Below are 12,567 nucleotides of genomic sequence, written 5' to 3' on the forward strand. Positions count from 1 at the left end.
TCCAGAGGACTAGAACCAGTAGAACGGACGGACAGATAGGTTTATTTTAAGGAGTTGGCTCATGTGATTAGGGGAGCTAGCTCGTCTAAGATCTACAGGGCAGAACCCCATTCCAGCCCCGCCCCTGCCGCCTGCACCCATCCCTCTACCCAGTGCTCAAAACCTCTGCTCAGCGCCCAGGCATCTTACACTGGCACAGAAGACACTCAACCCCCCGGAACTGTCTGGAAAGCCACCCCTCATCTCTCCTTCACACTGCGGGCTCCAGCTCCCCTCGCTGTCTCCAAACGGGACCCACTCTTCCCTCCTGCTCTCTCCCCACCATAGGGACGATCAACTCCTGCTCAGCCTTCAAGACCCCACGCTCACGGATCCCCCCCCCCCCCGTAGGCGCTGCCGGCCATCTCCCCCCAGTCTGCTACCCCTGTGCCCTGCAGACGCTCCTCTCTCTCTCTTCCTCTCTCTCCGCATCACAAACCGCTGGAAGCTGGAGGCTTTTTCTTACGCACCTTTGTTCGTTCTTGTCCGGCTGTGCCTGGCGCAGAGGCGTTTGGTAAATGCCGTCGTGCAGTCCTGGCCAGCGGTCACGCCGTCCGTCCGTTCTCGTTCGTGTCCAGCGATGAGGGGCTCGCTTCTCCCCAGGCGGCCAGGTCTCCTGCCAGAAGCTCAACCCACTGCGACGGTACAAAAAGTGCAGGCTCCCCTTGCCACCCCCGGATCCGGACGAAGGCCACCTTTTGATCGTTTGTCCATGTTTCCGTCCTCCTTCTCATCCTCCTAAAGAGGAAGGCCGCTTTTTAATCGCCGGAGAGAAGCGAATTTGATGTGTAGCATAAAGTCGTGAGCGATGGAGCGGAAGTGGGAGGAGTTGCATTAATGAGTTGTTTTAGCAGGAGAGGGGGCTCCAGCAGCCTCGAGGCCCAGGGGAAGCAGACGAGAAGGAAAAGAAAATTCGAGGAAGTACTGCCGTGGCCTAGCTCACTGAGCTGTAGAGCCTGTGCATGTGTCCCGTGCAGAGGCGCTCGGTGCCTGGGCATTCAACTTGATTTCTATAAATGCATGGAATTTTTTTCCAGGCTCCCAGGTCAGAAAGCACCCCTGGCCCGGTACTCCCCTCCCCTTCTGTCTCACTTTCTCTTCGGCGCAGAGTTTCCAAAGCCTAGCGAGGCGCAGGCGGAAGAAGGCGGACCCGTCCACGCTGCCGTCTGATGTGCAGCACGGCCTGAAAAACGAGCCTGTCAGGATTCGAGAGGTTCTACACTCGGCAGGGGGACTCTGCCCTGAACCGTGGACCTCGGAGTGATCCGAGGTTTGGGGCCGTGAGGTGAAGCTCATTACAGGGGCTGGGCACCAGAATGGACAACTCAAAGGCAGGGGACACTGAGGCCTGTCCCGGGAGCCCCTGGAGATGTATGGGGCCGAGGACCCGGGACTTCCCAGGGTTGGCCCCCTGAGTCCTGGGTGCTCTCCGAGGTCCTCGTGGCTTGGGCCCCTGTTCAGATCCAGACCACCAGACCCTTGTCCACGGCCCCCATCCGTGGCCTCTGCTCCAGCCTGCTTCCTGGCTGCCACGATCACGCGCCAAGGTTTTATTCCGGGTCCTCTCGGTGGTACTTACACATTCTGCCCGTGCACTTGGCCTTCGTAGATATGGATTTTTGTCTCCTGGCCTGTGTTGGTAAGTTATTTTCCTGTGTCTGTCCTTTCTCTGTGGCCAGAAGGTCAGCACCTGTCACTGGCTGTCTCCCCGGCTGGAGTCCCCACTGCCTTCCAGGCCACCATGTGAACCCAGCTCTGCCACTTACTGGTCACGTTACTGTCATCAGGACAGAAAGGGGTCCATCCGCCTGGGGCGTCTAAGCTAAAGAGCTATGTGCAGGTTTTGCAACAAAGAAAGTAAGTGAGGTTTATCAGAGAATTGCAAGTCCTCCCGCTTGAAGGCCTGGCTCCCCGATGGCCTCGAGGGGGATGGGTTAAATAGGGGAAAACTCATTAGCAGCTGAGGGAGTCGGGGTCCTGGACCCTACTGACTGTCAGGTAGGGGGTGGGAGGCAGCTGATCATTCCATCAGGTCCTGATTGTCGGTCATGGCGTCATTCTGTCTGGTTTCAGGGGATGCTGGGAGGGTCATTTGAGCTGCAAGATGCCATCTTTCGTTTGACCGAAACTCTTTCTGTGGTCAATAGACCTGAGGTTTTGTTCCTCAGACGGATGCGGACCTAAGGATTCGCTGACTAAGGGAGTGAAGGCACAGCATGCGGAAGGATAAGGAAAGAAAAGAAGCAAGCGAGCCCGAGGCCAGTGTGAATCGAGGAGAAAGAAAAGAGAAAAAGTCATTTTAAATAAGAGAAGATTTGCACGGTTGCGTCGCGTAGGTGGCTGTGACCACCCAACGGTCTGCCTCTGGTTCTGTGTCCCTGCTCCTGGCACTGGTCACTGCACGTGACAGGGGTCTGCGGACCGGCCCACTTCCCCCACAGGGCAAGGCGCTCTCCTTCGTTCTCTGTGCCCAGCTTTGTCCCTGCCACTGAGCAGTGGCCGAAGGAAGGCGGTCCCCCAGCCAGCCTCCCTCCGGCCCTCCTCCGTCCCCTCCTCGTCCCTACGAGCCCTTTGCTCACTCGGCCCTGTTGTCCACACTTGCTCCAGGGGACGAAAAACAGCCAGGCGTAGACCATGATGTTGCAGGTGTTTTATTAGAACCAGGTGAGTCGCTCCATCAGCTGAGAGGGCACGCCCCTGTCCCCCGACCCCCTACGCCTCCCGCGGGCTGGGTGTGGCTGCCCCACCCTGCGTGGACCTCCTTCCCATTGCAAAGGGACATTCTGCTGCCTTCAAGGAACAGGTGATGGACTAGAGAATGACTGTGGCTGGGGCTGAGTTCGCAGCCTGGATTTGGGGTTCAAGACGAGGGTGCAGGTGTGGGTCGGTCTGGGGGGCGGGAAGGAACTGGGTTGGGATTCAGACGAGAGGAGGATTCAGTGCGACTCCAACTCTGCCAGCCACAGCGTCCTAAGTGCCATCGTGCTCCTCTCTGTCCCCAAGCCGATGCCTCTCCACAGGGAGCGAAGCCACCTTGAGCGCCCCACTCCGAAGCCCCTGCGCCTCTCCCAGCCACCTCTCAGAAACGAAGCAGACACTCAGAAGCAAACTCTACATAGGCGGCTACATGAGGTTCCATGCCCACGCCCCCGCTGCAGCCCGGGGCCCAGGAGGGTGGGGCGGGGCGTGGGGGGCCTAGCCCTGGAACCCCAGCTCCTTGTACTTGGCAGCGATGTCGTTCCGGAACAGCTCCAGGGCCTTCTTCATGGCTCCCTGGGCGTCGGCGCCGAAGTCCCCGGGGTGCTTGCTCTGCAGGACCTGGATGATGACTTCCGAGATGAACTACGGGGAGGAGAGGGGAAGGGAGCAGGTCACGGGCCAGGGCCAGCCAGGAGCCAGGTGGGAATGAGACCGAGTCCCGTCTCCTTTTGCTGCCGGTGCCTTTTACTAAGTAGTTCCTACTTACTAGGTGCCTCTGAGTGGTCTCTGGGGAGCAGCCTCTGGAATCCCCACGACCCACGGGACAGACAGATGGGACACCCGAGGATCCCGTGGCCGGGTGGACCAGCCCACCCACTACCCTCCGCAGCTCTTCCAGGAGGAGGGCCCAGCCGCAGCCGGGCAGGAGCTGCGGCCTCCACGGGGGCAGGGGAAGGGGAGGAAATGCTCACGTTTCATGGTTTTACCCAGGATTTGGCAGTCAGGAAATCGAGAAAGAAATGATTTCCATCTGCGTGTATTTACTGTTTGCATTTAATGGCCTAGGATGGTTATTGTTGTAGATAGCCTATCGTGGCAGGGGGCGGGGCCAGGAGAGCAAGGTCCGGGCGGCATAGTTTCTGTGCCAGGTACGGCGCAGGTACTCGGAACATGGGTGGGAGGGAGGGAAAGAGGGAGAAGAAAGGGACCAGGCCTGCAGCTCGCCCCCAGGACGGTCACGTCTCCCGCCGGCCTCACCCTCACCATCACCGCCGTCTTTGTGCCCACAACGTCCCTACCAGGAAAATGGCACGGGGCAGCTTTGGGGCTGGAAGCTCTCGTGGGTGGGAGATGCTACCGCCCCTTCTCCGTGGTTAATCAAGAGTTGACGCCGGCCACCACGCTGGTCGGTGGACCCGGTGGTGCCGTTCACAGCGCCCCAGATGAGGAGGCGGCCAGACAGAGGTCACACAGCAAGTGGCCAGCGGAGCTGGAGGTTCGCACCCAGGGGATTACGAGCCGCCGACGGCCAGAGCCAGGGGCAGAGCCCGCGACGGCACGGCGGTCGGGTTTCCCCCCTTAGCTCAGGGCGCCCGGGGGTGCGGTGACCCAAAGCAAGGGTGGGGAACAACGTGCTGAGCGAGGCCCCAGGAAGCACGAGCGTCAGCACCCAGGCAGCACCATTCGGCCCAGAAGCCACCAACACCTGCCTCTGGGCCTCAGCTTGGGGACGTATGTGAAGTTCACCTCCAATGTCATAAATGCAACAAAACACACTGAGGGGGCAGCTGCCGTGGAGCCAGCCCTGTCCTTGGAGAAGGTGGGAGACCCGAGTGCCAGGCCCAGCTCTGCCCTGACCCCCAGGTATGACTTCACCTGTAAAACGGGGGCTTCGATGACCCCTCGGGGCTCCTCACTCAGCCTTCCCGGAGTCTGGGGCAGAGCCACTAATATCTAGAAAATCGTGGGATGGGGCATCTGGACGAATGAGAAGAGACATTGCCCCTGGCGTCCAGCCCCTCTGCGGCCCCTCGGGCCCAGCGGAGGAGCAGTGCTGGCTCATGAAGAGGGGGCCGGCAGGCAGGAGGCTCTGCCTCGCTCATTTGCAGTGAATTACACTGGTTTATGCAGACCTGGGCTCTATGCTGCCGGCTGGTGCTGTTTTCCTGGCTACATTGTTTTCTCTCTGTCTCAGCCTCAGTTTCCTCGTCCCTAAAGAGGGGGATCGGTCATTCCAGTTGGATCGTGAGCCCACCGCATGCCACTGGGCTTCAGCAATGGGAGAGAGCCAGGCTCTGCCCTTGAGGAGCTCAGGTCCCGTCAGTGGACAGCTGGGTAAAGAGATGAATTATAACACAGCCGAGCGGGTGCCGTGACAGGACGAGGGTCAAGTGCTTTTGCTGGGGGGAGGGCGGGCGGTGGAGCAGCTGACTGAGCTGGGGTGATGACCAGGGATTTGCCAAGAGCAATGGGGAGGGCGTGGCCCGCTGCAGGCTCAGAATCTCCGAGGCAGGACCGGCTCCTCCTCACATCTGCAGCGCCGGGTGGGCTGGGCAAGCCAGATTGTTCCCATGTGACTGAGGTGGTGGGGGGCAGGGAGGCGAGGCTGAAGAGGGTGGTGGTGGTGGTGGCTGACGGGAGAGATTGTGTCACATGAGATGAAGAGTTTGGGTTCCAGGATACCACAGGTGGAGCTGTACTTCCTGGCTTATTAGCTGTGTGACCTGGGGCAAGCTGCTTAACCTCTCTGAGCCCTCGGTTTCCAAATCTATAAAATGGAAATGTTTTTAAAAGTACCCGTCCGGGGCAGAGACTGCTCACTGCCTGCCCAATGTCCATGTTCTCCTTCCGGAATGGCAACAGACTACACTTCCCAGCTTGCCGTGTAGGTAGGTGTGGTCTGGTCACTAACTTCTAGCCAATGATGTGTAAGCAGAATTGCTGAGTAAGATTTCTGGCACTCCTTAAACGAGAGACTTTCTGTCTTTCTCCTGTTTCCTGTTTGGAATATGGACCTGATGGCTGGACCTCCAGCAGCCATCGTAGACCACGAGTCAACTTCGAGAAGGATGCCCTGTGCCAAGGACGGCCGCGCAGGAAGAACCTGCGTCCCTGGTGACAGTGGGGCTCTCGCTCCAGCTCTGAGCCGACTCCCTGAACTTCTCTCACGTCAGAGGAAACGAAGACACCGAATGCAATTTCGAACCTCGTGGAGTAATTCTGAGAACTCCATGCGGTGACCCAGGCAAAGGCGCACCATGGACCATCCTAACGGGTCGCTGTCACCATCACCTTTATCCTCATTTCTGCAGCAGCCTACCTGCTGCCCCCATCCCCAGGGGATGCACCTCTCCATACAGCCCTTTGTACCCCAGATCCCTAGTGCTCCTCCTCCCACTGGTTATAGAGATGGGACCTGAAGTTCGGGCTCCCCGCAGCCCACACAACTCCTCAGCCCGTCATAAGACATTCAAGCCAGTCGCTTATGCCTAGGACACCTAAGGCTCAGCTTCTTCACCTGTAAAGGTGCTGGAACCAATAGAGCCAGCCTGCTGGTCACCCCCACCCCAGGACCGAGCTTCAGCTGCCAAGTTCCCGCCACGTGAGTCCTGCACGGCACAGGGCTGAGGAGCTGGGGTTCTGCAGGAATACAGACCTCGTTTGAATCCTGGCTCTGCCCTTTGCTACCTCTATGACCATGGACGAGCTACTTAGCCTCTCTGTGCCTCGGTTTCCTCATCTGTCAAGTGGGTAGGACAACAGTACCTGCTCATGGGGAGAATGCAAGTCGCGTGCCCGATATGCACTCTCCCCTTCTTCCCCGGTGACGACACTAATTTGGGGGAGAAACATATTTAATCTCAATGATCCGGGAGGAAGGCGAAGTGGGTAACAGCCCACTTTGCAGATGAGTCGACTGAGGTGCAAAGAACAGTGACACAGGCCGCCCAGCAAGCTAGTGGCTGAGCCGAGACTAGAACCCAGATCTCACCTGGCCGAGGCCTCCCTTCCCATCCTCCCGTCCTCCCAGCCGCCCCGGCCCTGCCGCCCACCTCCAGGTACTTGACGGGGATCTTGTGCTTGGTGGCGTGTGACTGGGCCAGGGGCTTCAGCTCCGCCTCGTGCTGCCCCTTCTTCTTGAGGATGCCCCCCAGGGCGGTGAGCACGGTGGCACCATGCTTCTTCAGGTCCTCGGAGGCCTTCATCTCGTCCTCTGACTTCATGTGTTTGAACTTGTCGAACTTCTCCAAGGTCTCGGGGTGACCCTTAAAGAGCCTGTGGACACAGGAGGGCCGGAGTCAGGTGCGGGGACGCGGAAGTGGCCGGGTTCCGGTTCAAGTCCGGGCTGCCCTGCTTCCCAGCTATGTGACCTTGGGCAATTCCCTTCACCCCTCCGGGCCTCGGCCTCCTCACTCGAGGCAGAGGGATAACTAGTCTCCACCTATCGACGTGCTGTGGGAATTAAATAGATCGCGTGTGCCGAGCACCACACAATAAGTGCTGCGTAAATGCGGTCGTTATTTGTGTCGCCTTCCTCCTCTTCATTGTTTCTGTGAGAGGCAGGAAGGAAAGACGTCCCTGCCTCGCACCCCGGCCTCACCATAATCTTCTCCTAGCGGCTTGGAGCGTAGATGACAGGAGGAGCATCAAGGGTAGAGCAGAGAGGGGGACCTGAGGACCCTGGATTTGCTGAGCACCTGCCAGGTCCCAGGCCCCGTGCCAGGTTCTGTACCTGCATTTTCATTAGGGTCATAGTATCCCCCACTTTGCAGATGAGGGAACAGAGGCCCAGCAGTGTGGATCCTAGCTCGATATTACAAGGCCGGTGTGCAGAAGAGCCGGAGCTGAGAACATAGTCCATCCCAGGGAACCACCTCTGCAGCTTTCTGCCTGGGGATCATCTTTGGGCTGCTTGAATACCTCCAGCTACAGGAGGCTCACTACTACCTGTGAGAGCCATCCCCGTCCAGAGCAGCTCTCAGGCCCAGAGAGTTCTCAGTTATGTTGGGCCCAAGCTCTGAGTCCCGGCACCTTCCAGACCCCTCACAGTACAAATGCTGGGGCCCTGGTGGGCGCTACGTGCTAAAGACCAGGTCTCCACTCCTGCCAGGGACCAAGCGAGCTGGCTGCAGGGGACTCTGCCCATAATCCTGAGCAGCCATCTTCAGCCTTGGCCCTTGGTCTCCGCTGTACAAAGGTGGATGTTGGTTAATGCGAGTCATACCTGACCCCTGGGTGGAAGTGATTTTTCTCCATTTCGCTCTTGGGCCAACGGAAGACCACAGCAGTAGGTGACTAGTCCTGGGTGACGTGGCCAGTTGGTGGCAGAGCCCGGACACAAACCTGGCATGGGACGGTTTCGTAACCGATGCTATCTCCCTAGGGTTGCACCCTGAAATGTTTGCAGGAGTGGCCCCGTCTTGCCCGGGCTGTCTGAGGACTTCAGAACCTTGAACGGTTTCTCTTTCGTAGCTTTCTGGCTCTGCAACATCCTTAAACTTGACTTGGGACACACTCTAGTTTGCATAAGTACACAGCTGTACTCACATGCACGCACACACACACACACACACACACAGACACACACACACACACACACCCATGTACCACATGGTATGGACAGGGAAGTCCCTGCCCCTGGGAGCTTCGCCAGAACACCCAGGGCTGTCCACAGCCACGCCCAATGTCACCACCTCACCCTGGGGCCTTGGCCAAGCCTCGTATGTGACTGACAGCTCATCTCTGGTACTTTCACCCAAGGGTCCCTGAGTTCCTGGCTATTGTTATTAGACAACAATGATCGCTTGAAGTCTTGCCTGACAAATGCGAGACGGAGCACCCATAGGTGAAGGCCTGAGGTCAGGACATTGGAAAGAGACTATTTGGAGCGGAATGGGGCCCAGGACCTGGGACCCGAGGAAGCCAGGGACCTCAGACACTTTGGGAGATCTCAGGGTATCTGGGAAAACAAACAAACAAACAAATAAACAAACATTGAACTGAGAATTACAGAAGCTGAATTCTGGCCCTACGCCTGTCTCCAATGTGCTGCGTGACATTAAAGAAGCCACTCAACCTCTCTGGGCCTTGGTGCACCCATCTGTAAAACCCAAAGGGTCGGTCTAACTGATTTCTCAGCCTCCAAATTCCAAGGCTTGACTCCCACCTCACCCTTTACTCTAAGCACCGGTCAGCCTCAGAGGGAGCCCAGATTTATTTTAAACAGTGCAGGAAAGTTGGGCTAGTTAGTGCCCATCGTCACCTCCACACACTGCCGCCTTCTCTAGGCCTCAAGTCCAACAGCTGAGAGTCCCTGGGGCAGCCACAGAAGGCCGTGCCAGGATGTTCCCGACAGCAGCAGCCCCAGCAAGGAGCCAAGGAAGCCCCTCCCCCTGGGGAAATGGGCGAAGGCAACTTCTCTAGTTTTTCGTCTCTAGTTTTGGCCTTGTGTTTTCATTTCCGATCCTGCCATCGACTTGCCTAGTTTATCACAGGTCCGCAGGCAAGTCAGAGAGAAAGAAGGGCATTTCCCAGCTGTGCTCTGACCTGACACCGGTTGAACGCCCACACAGAGGACGGGGGACTCTCTCAGACCTGCAAAAACCCTTCTGCGCTCCAGAACCAAAGACCCGGAGCAAGGGCGGGATCTTACCACCACGGCGCCAAGATTGTGGGGGCAATACGGCATCGTGGCCAGGAGCAGACGTGACGGACCCAAGCTGCCTGGATGCGAATCCCAGCTGCGTGACTTTGGGCAAGTCATTTAACCTTTCTGCGAAGCGTGCCGATAGATAATATCTACCGCGTAAGGTTGTTGTGAGGCTTAAATGGGTTAGTGTATGTGAAACGCATAACACGGGGCCTGGCAATAGTGTGTACTGTACAGATGCTTGCTGTCTTCCTCCTCCTCCTCATTATCATTTCTTCCACCATTATTATCTCCACCATCATCCTCATCATCTCCACCATCATCATCCTCATCATCTCCATCATCATCCTCATCATCTCCACCACCATCATCAGCATCACCTCCATCCTCATCCTCACCTGTGTTTCTATCCTCACCATCACCTGTCTCTATCCCCATCATCACCTCCATCATCACCTCCCTCATCACCTCCCTCATTCTTGTCACCACCTTCGGCAGCACCAGCAGCAAAATCATTAGGACGAGGAATTCTCAGTTCTGCCCGTAGCTGCCGTTGGCTGCCTGAGACTTGTGGGCCTTGTTTCCTCCCTGTACCAGGAGGAATGCTGGCCACCAGCAGCGATTTTCAAATTTTCATGGCCTTGAAATCCTTTGTTCAAAGGCAAAATTAAAACAGAAAAAGTTTAGGCAAGGGAAGGAAAGGCAGGAACCTAGAGCCCACTCAGCAGCCCTCACTCCTGGAACCAGATTCTCCAACTGTCCTTCCAGCTTTTACCTTTTAGAACTTTATGATCATGGGCTTGCAGTGAAGCCTCAGCATTTTATTAGCAGACGCTGCTGAACCGAACTGCCCTTGTTTATAATCAGAGGCATAAGAAAATACGACCTTTTGAAGGTCAGTAAGGAAGCCCAAGTTCATCATCTGGAGCAGAACCAGGAGGCCAGGCCCCACAGGGGCGCTGGCCCTAGGAATTAGCCTCCTCTCTCCTCCCCCTCCCCACACCCCCAACACTGAGAAGGCAGAACCAGTTGTCGTGGTCTCCGCACGTCCTACAGCCTAAGACATGATAGGGCATCGGGCCTTCCGGGACCTTAAGGGGCCAGCAGCCTTGGGCATCACGTTTTGTCCTTGGCTCCTGGCCCCTGGCAGTCTCTCTGATCCACCCTGGGAAGGGAGGAAATATTTCCCCTGATGACACAATACCCTGAGTCTCCTTCAAGACATGCAACAGTGTCTTAGAGCTGGCAACCCCAGATCACCTCGGAAAGACCTCTGCCCTGCAAACAGGTCTCTTACCCTCACCACCTGCCTCTTCTCCAAAAACGGGAGGCTCATGGATTTGGAGGACGCCAGGCATGGGAGCAGGAAGGATCTCAGAGACCAAGGCAGACAATCCCTCACTCCTCAAACAGGTAAATAAGACCCAGAGAGGAATGGTGACTTGTCCAAGGTCAAACAGCAAACTGGTGGCTGAAGAGTTGATGTCTACTCAGGGGGAGCTTTTGCCCAATCGAATAGGACCTTTTGCAGCCCCAGCAACCAGATGACAGAGACAGGAGCAGAAAGACAGAAGAAAATGCCCCAAGATGCCCATTAGGGTCAACAGAGAACCTGACTGTCCTTCCTCTGGCGTTTCTAGCGTGGACCACTGAGGGCTCAAAACCTGGATAGCAGGGCTGGCAGGACTGACTACCCTCCCCAGACGTGGGAGCTGGAAATGGGTGAAACCCAGAGGAGACCATAAGGGCATGTGAGTGGGACGGGAAAACCCACTCGGAAAGAAGGAACGACTCGTCTGTGAATTCGAGTGCGGAGGACGTTCGCCCGTGGCACCCCCTGGTCCCTTACGCACACCTCATTAGGTATCCGACCCGCACCGGCCGGGCGCATGAGAGAAGGGGCCAGGAGAAGAGCAGAGCCGATCACCATTTGGGGCGGAGGGCGATGGGGAAATTCTCCTTGCGAGCCGCAAGCCACCCTCTATTTACGAAACTGGGATTTTTTTTTTCCTTGGTTTATTCTGGAACCCCTTGCTCTATAGACAGCAAGATGTGCGTGGAGACCACACCACCCCGAGCTCTCAAATCCAAGACGTACTCAATGTCAAAAGTTACGAATGGGCCCTTGTCATCTGGTTTCTAATTATAATACTTTAAAGGTTACCTGGCTGGGTTTCATTTATAACAGTCGCTAACATCTTCTGGAACCCACCGTCTGCCAGCAACTGTGCCGGGCCCCTGACTGCATCATCGTACTTAATTCTCACTTCCACTCTATCGTGTATATATTCGAATGTCCCCCCACCCCCCAATGGTCTGGAGGGAGGAAATCGAGGCTCAGAGAGGTCGTGGACTTCCCCAAAGATCAGGGAGCTGCTCAGCGGCAAAGCCAGGCCTCATCTGGAAGGCCGGGTCTTCGCCTCGACACTCTACAGCCTTCAACAGACTTATGACTCTGGGGACATCGGTCCTTTCTCAGTTTGTTTGGGTTTTTTTGTCCTCATCCAATAAGTGAGGCAGCTGAATAAGATCTCTCCGGGTCCTTGTTAACTCTGACTGTAATTCCTCTCGGGTTCTAGGCATTTGGGGTTTGATCATAACGCTTCTCCCAGATGCTGGCATAGGCATGAGATGGATCCCCTTTCCTCTCCCGGCTCTAATCCTCGACAATTAAAAAGCAAAGGCGAAGCAAACGGGGGTGTTAACAAACTCATCTAACACAGCCAGCTGGTCGGCCCTGGGACACAAGTCCCACCTTGCAGGCAAACACCCTTGATCTTTGGGAAGGAGGCGATGGGGACAACGGCATCTCTTGCTTTTACCTGATGAGGACCTCTTGCCCGTGGCCTGGGATGTCAGCCTCCACCTTCCCCCAGACGTTCAGCACCAACTGCCATTCTCCGTCGCTGAGCCCCATGGTGTGCTCTGCAGAAGAGAGAAAGAGTAAGCGTGGGCTCCCTGGGTGTCCTGACCCTGACGGCTGGGGTTTGAGGCCGCCTGGCCCCAAAGGGATTTTATATCTCCCCCGATGCTTGACACAGATCACTTGACAGCTCGCGCCTTTCCCCTCCCCCTTCGGGCAGGGGTCTAATCTTTTCCTTTCTCCAGCCCTCACATGGAAGCTATTTTGGGGCAGGTGCCATTGTAGGGAGGTAGGACAATTCAGGCCACGGGGAGGT

The 12,567-nt window shown here is 56.8% G+C and overlaps 1 protein-coding gene across 1 annotated transcript; it reads right to left on the reverse strand.

Annotated features, from left to right (window-relative positions):
* Positions 1–2,674: 2,674 nt before the first annotated feature.
* Positions 2,675–12,391, reverse strand: MB (myoglobin). The gene is made up of 3 exons (XM_016161816.2): positions 12,211–12,391; positions 6,792–7,014; positions 2,675–3,381 (listed from the first exon to the last, which is right to left on the reverse strand). The coding sequence occupies exons 1-3, from the start codon at positions 12,303–12,305 to the stop codon at positions 3,235–3,237; spliced, it is 465 nt and encodes a 154-aa protein (XP_016017302.1). The 5' UTR covers positions 12,306–12,391; the 3' UTR covers positions 2,675–3,234.
* Between the last annotated feature and the right edge of the window lie 176 nt (positions 12,392–12,567).

The sequence above is a fragment of the Rousettus aegyptiacus genome, unplaced genomic scaffold (assembly GCF_014176215.1).
Source record: "Rousettus aegyptiacus isolate mRouAeg1 unplaced genomic scaffold, mRouAeg1.p scaffold_m13_p_2, whole genome shotgun sequence".
Lineage (NCBI taxonomy): Eukaryota > Metazoa > Chordata > Mammalia > Chiroptera > Pteropodidae > Rousettus > Rousettus aegyptiacus.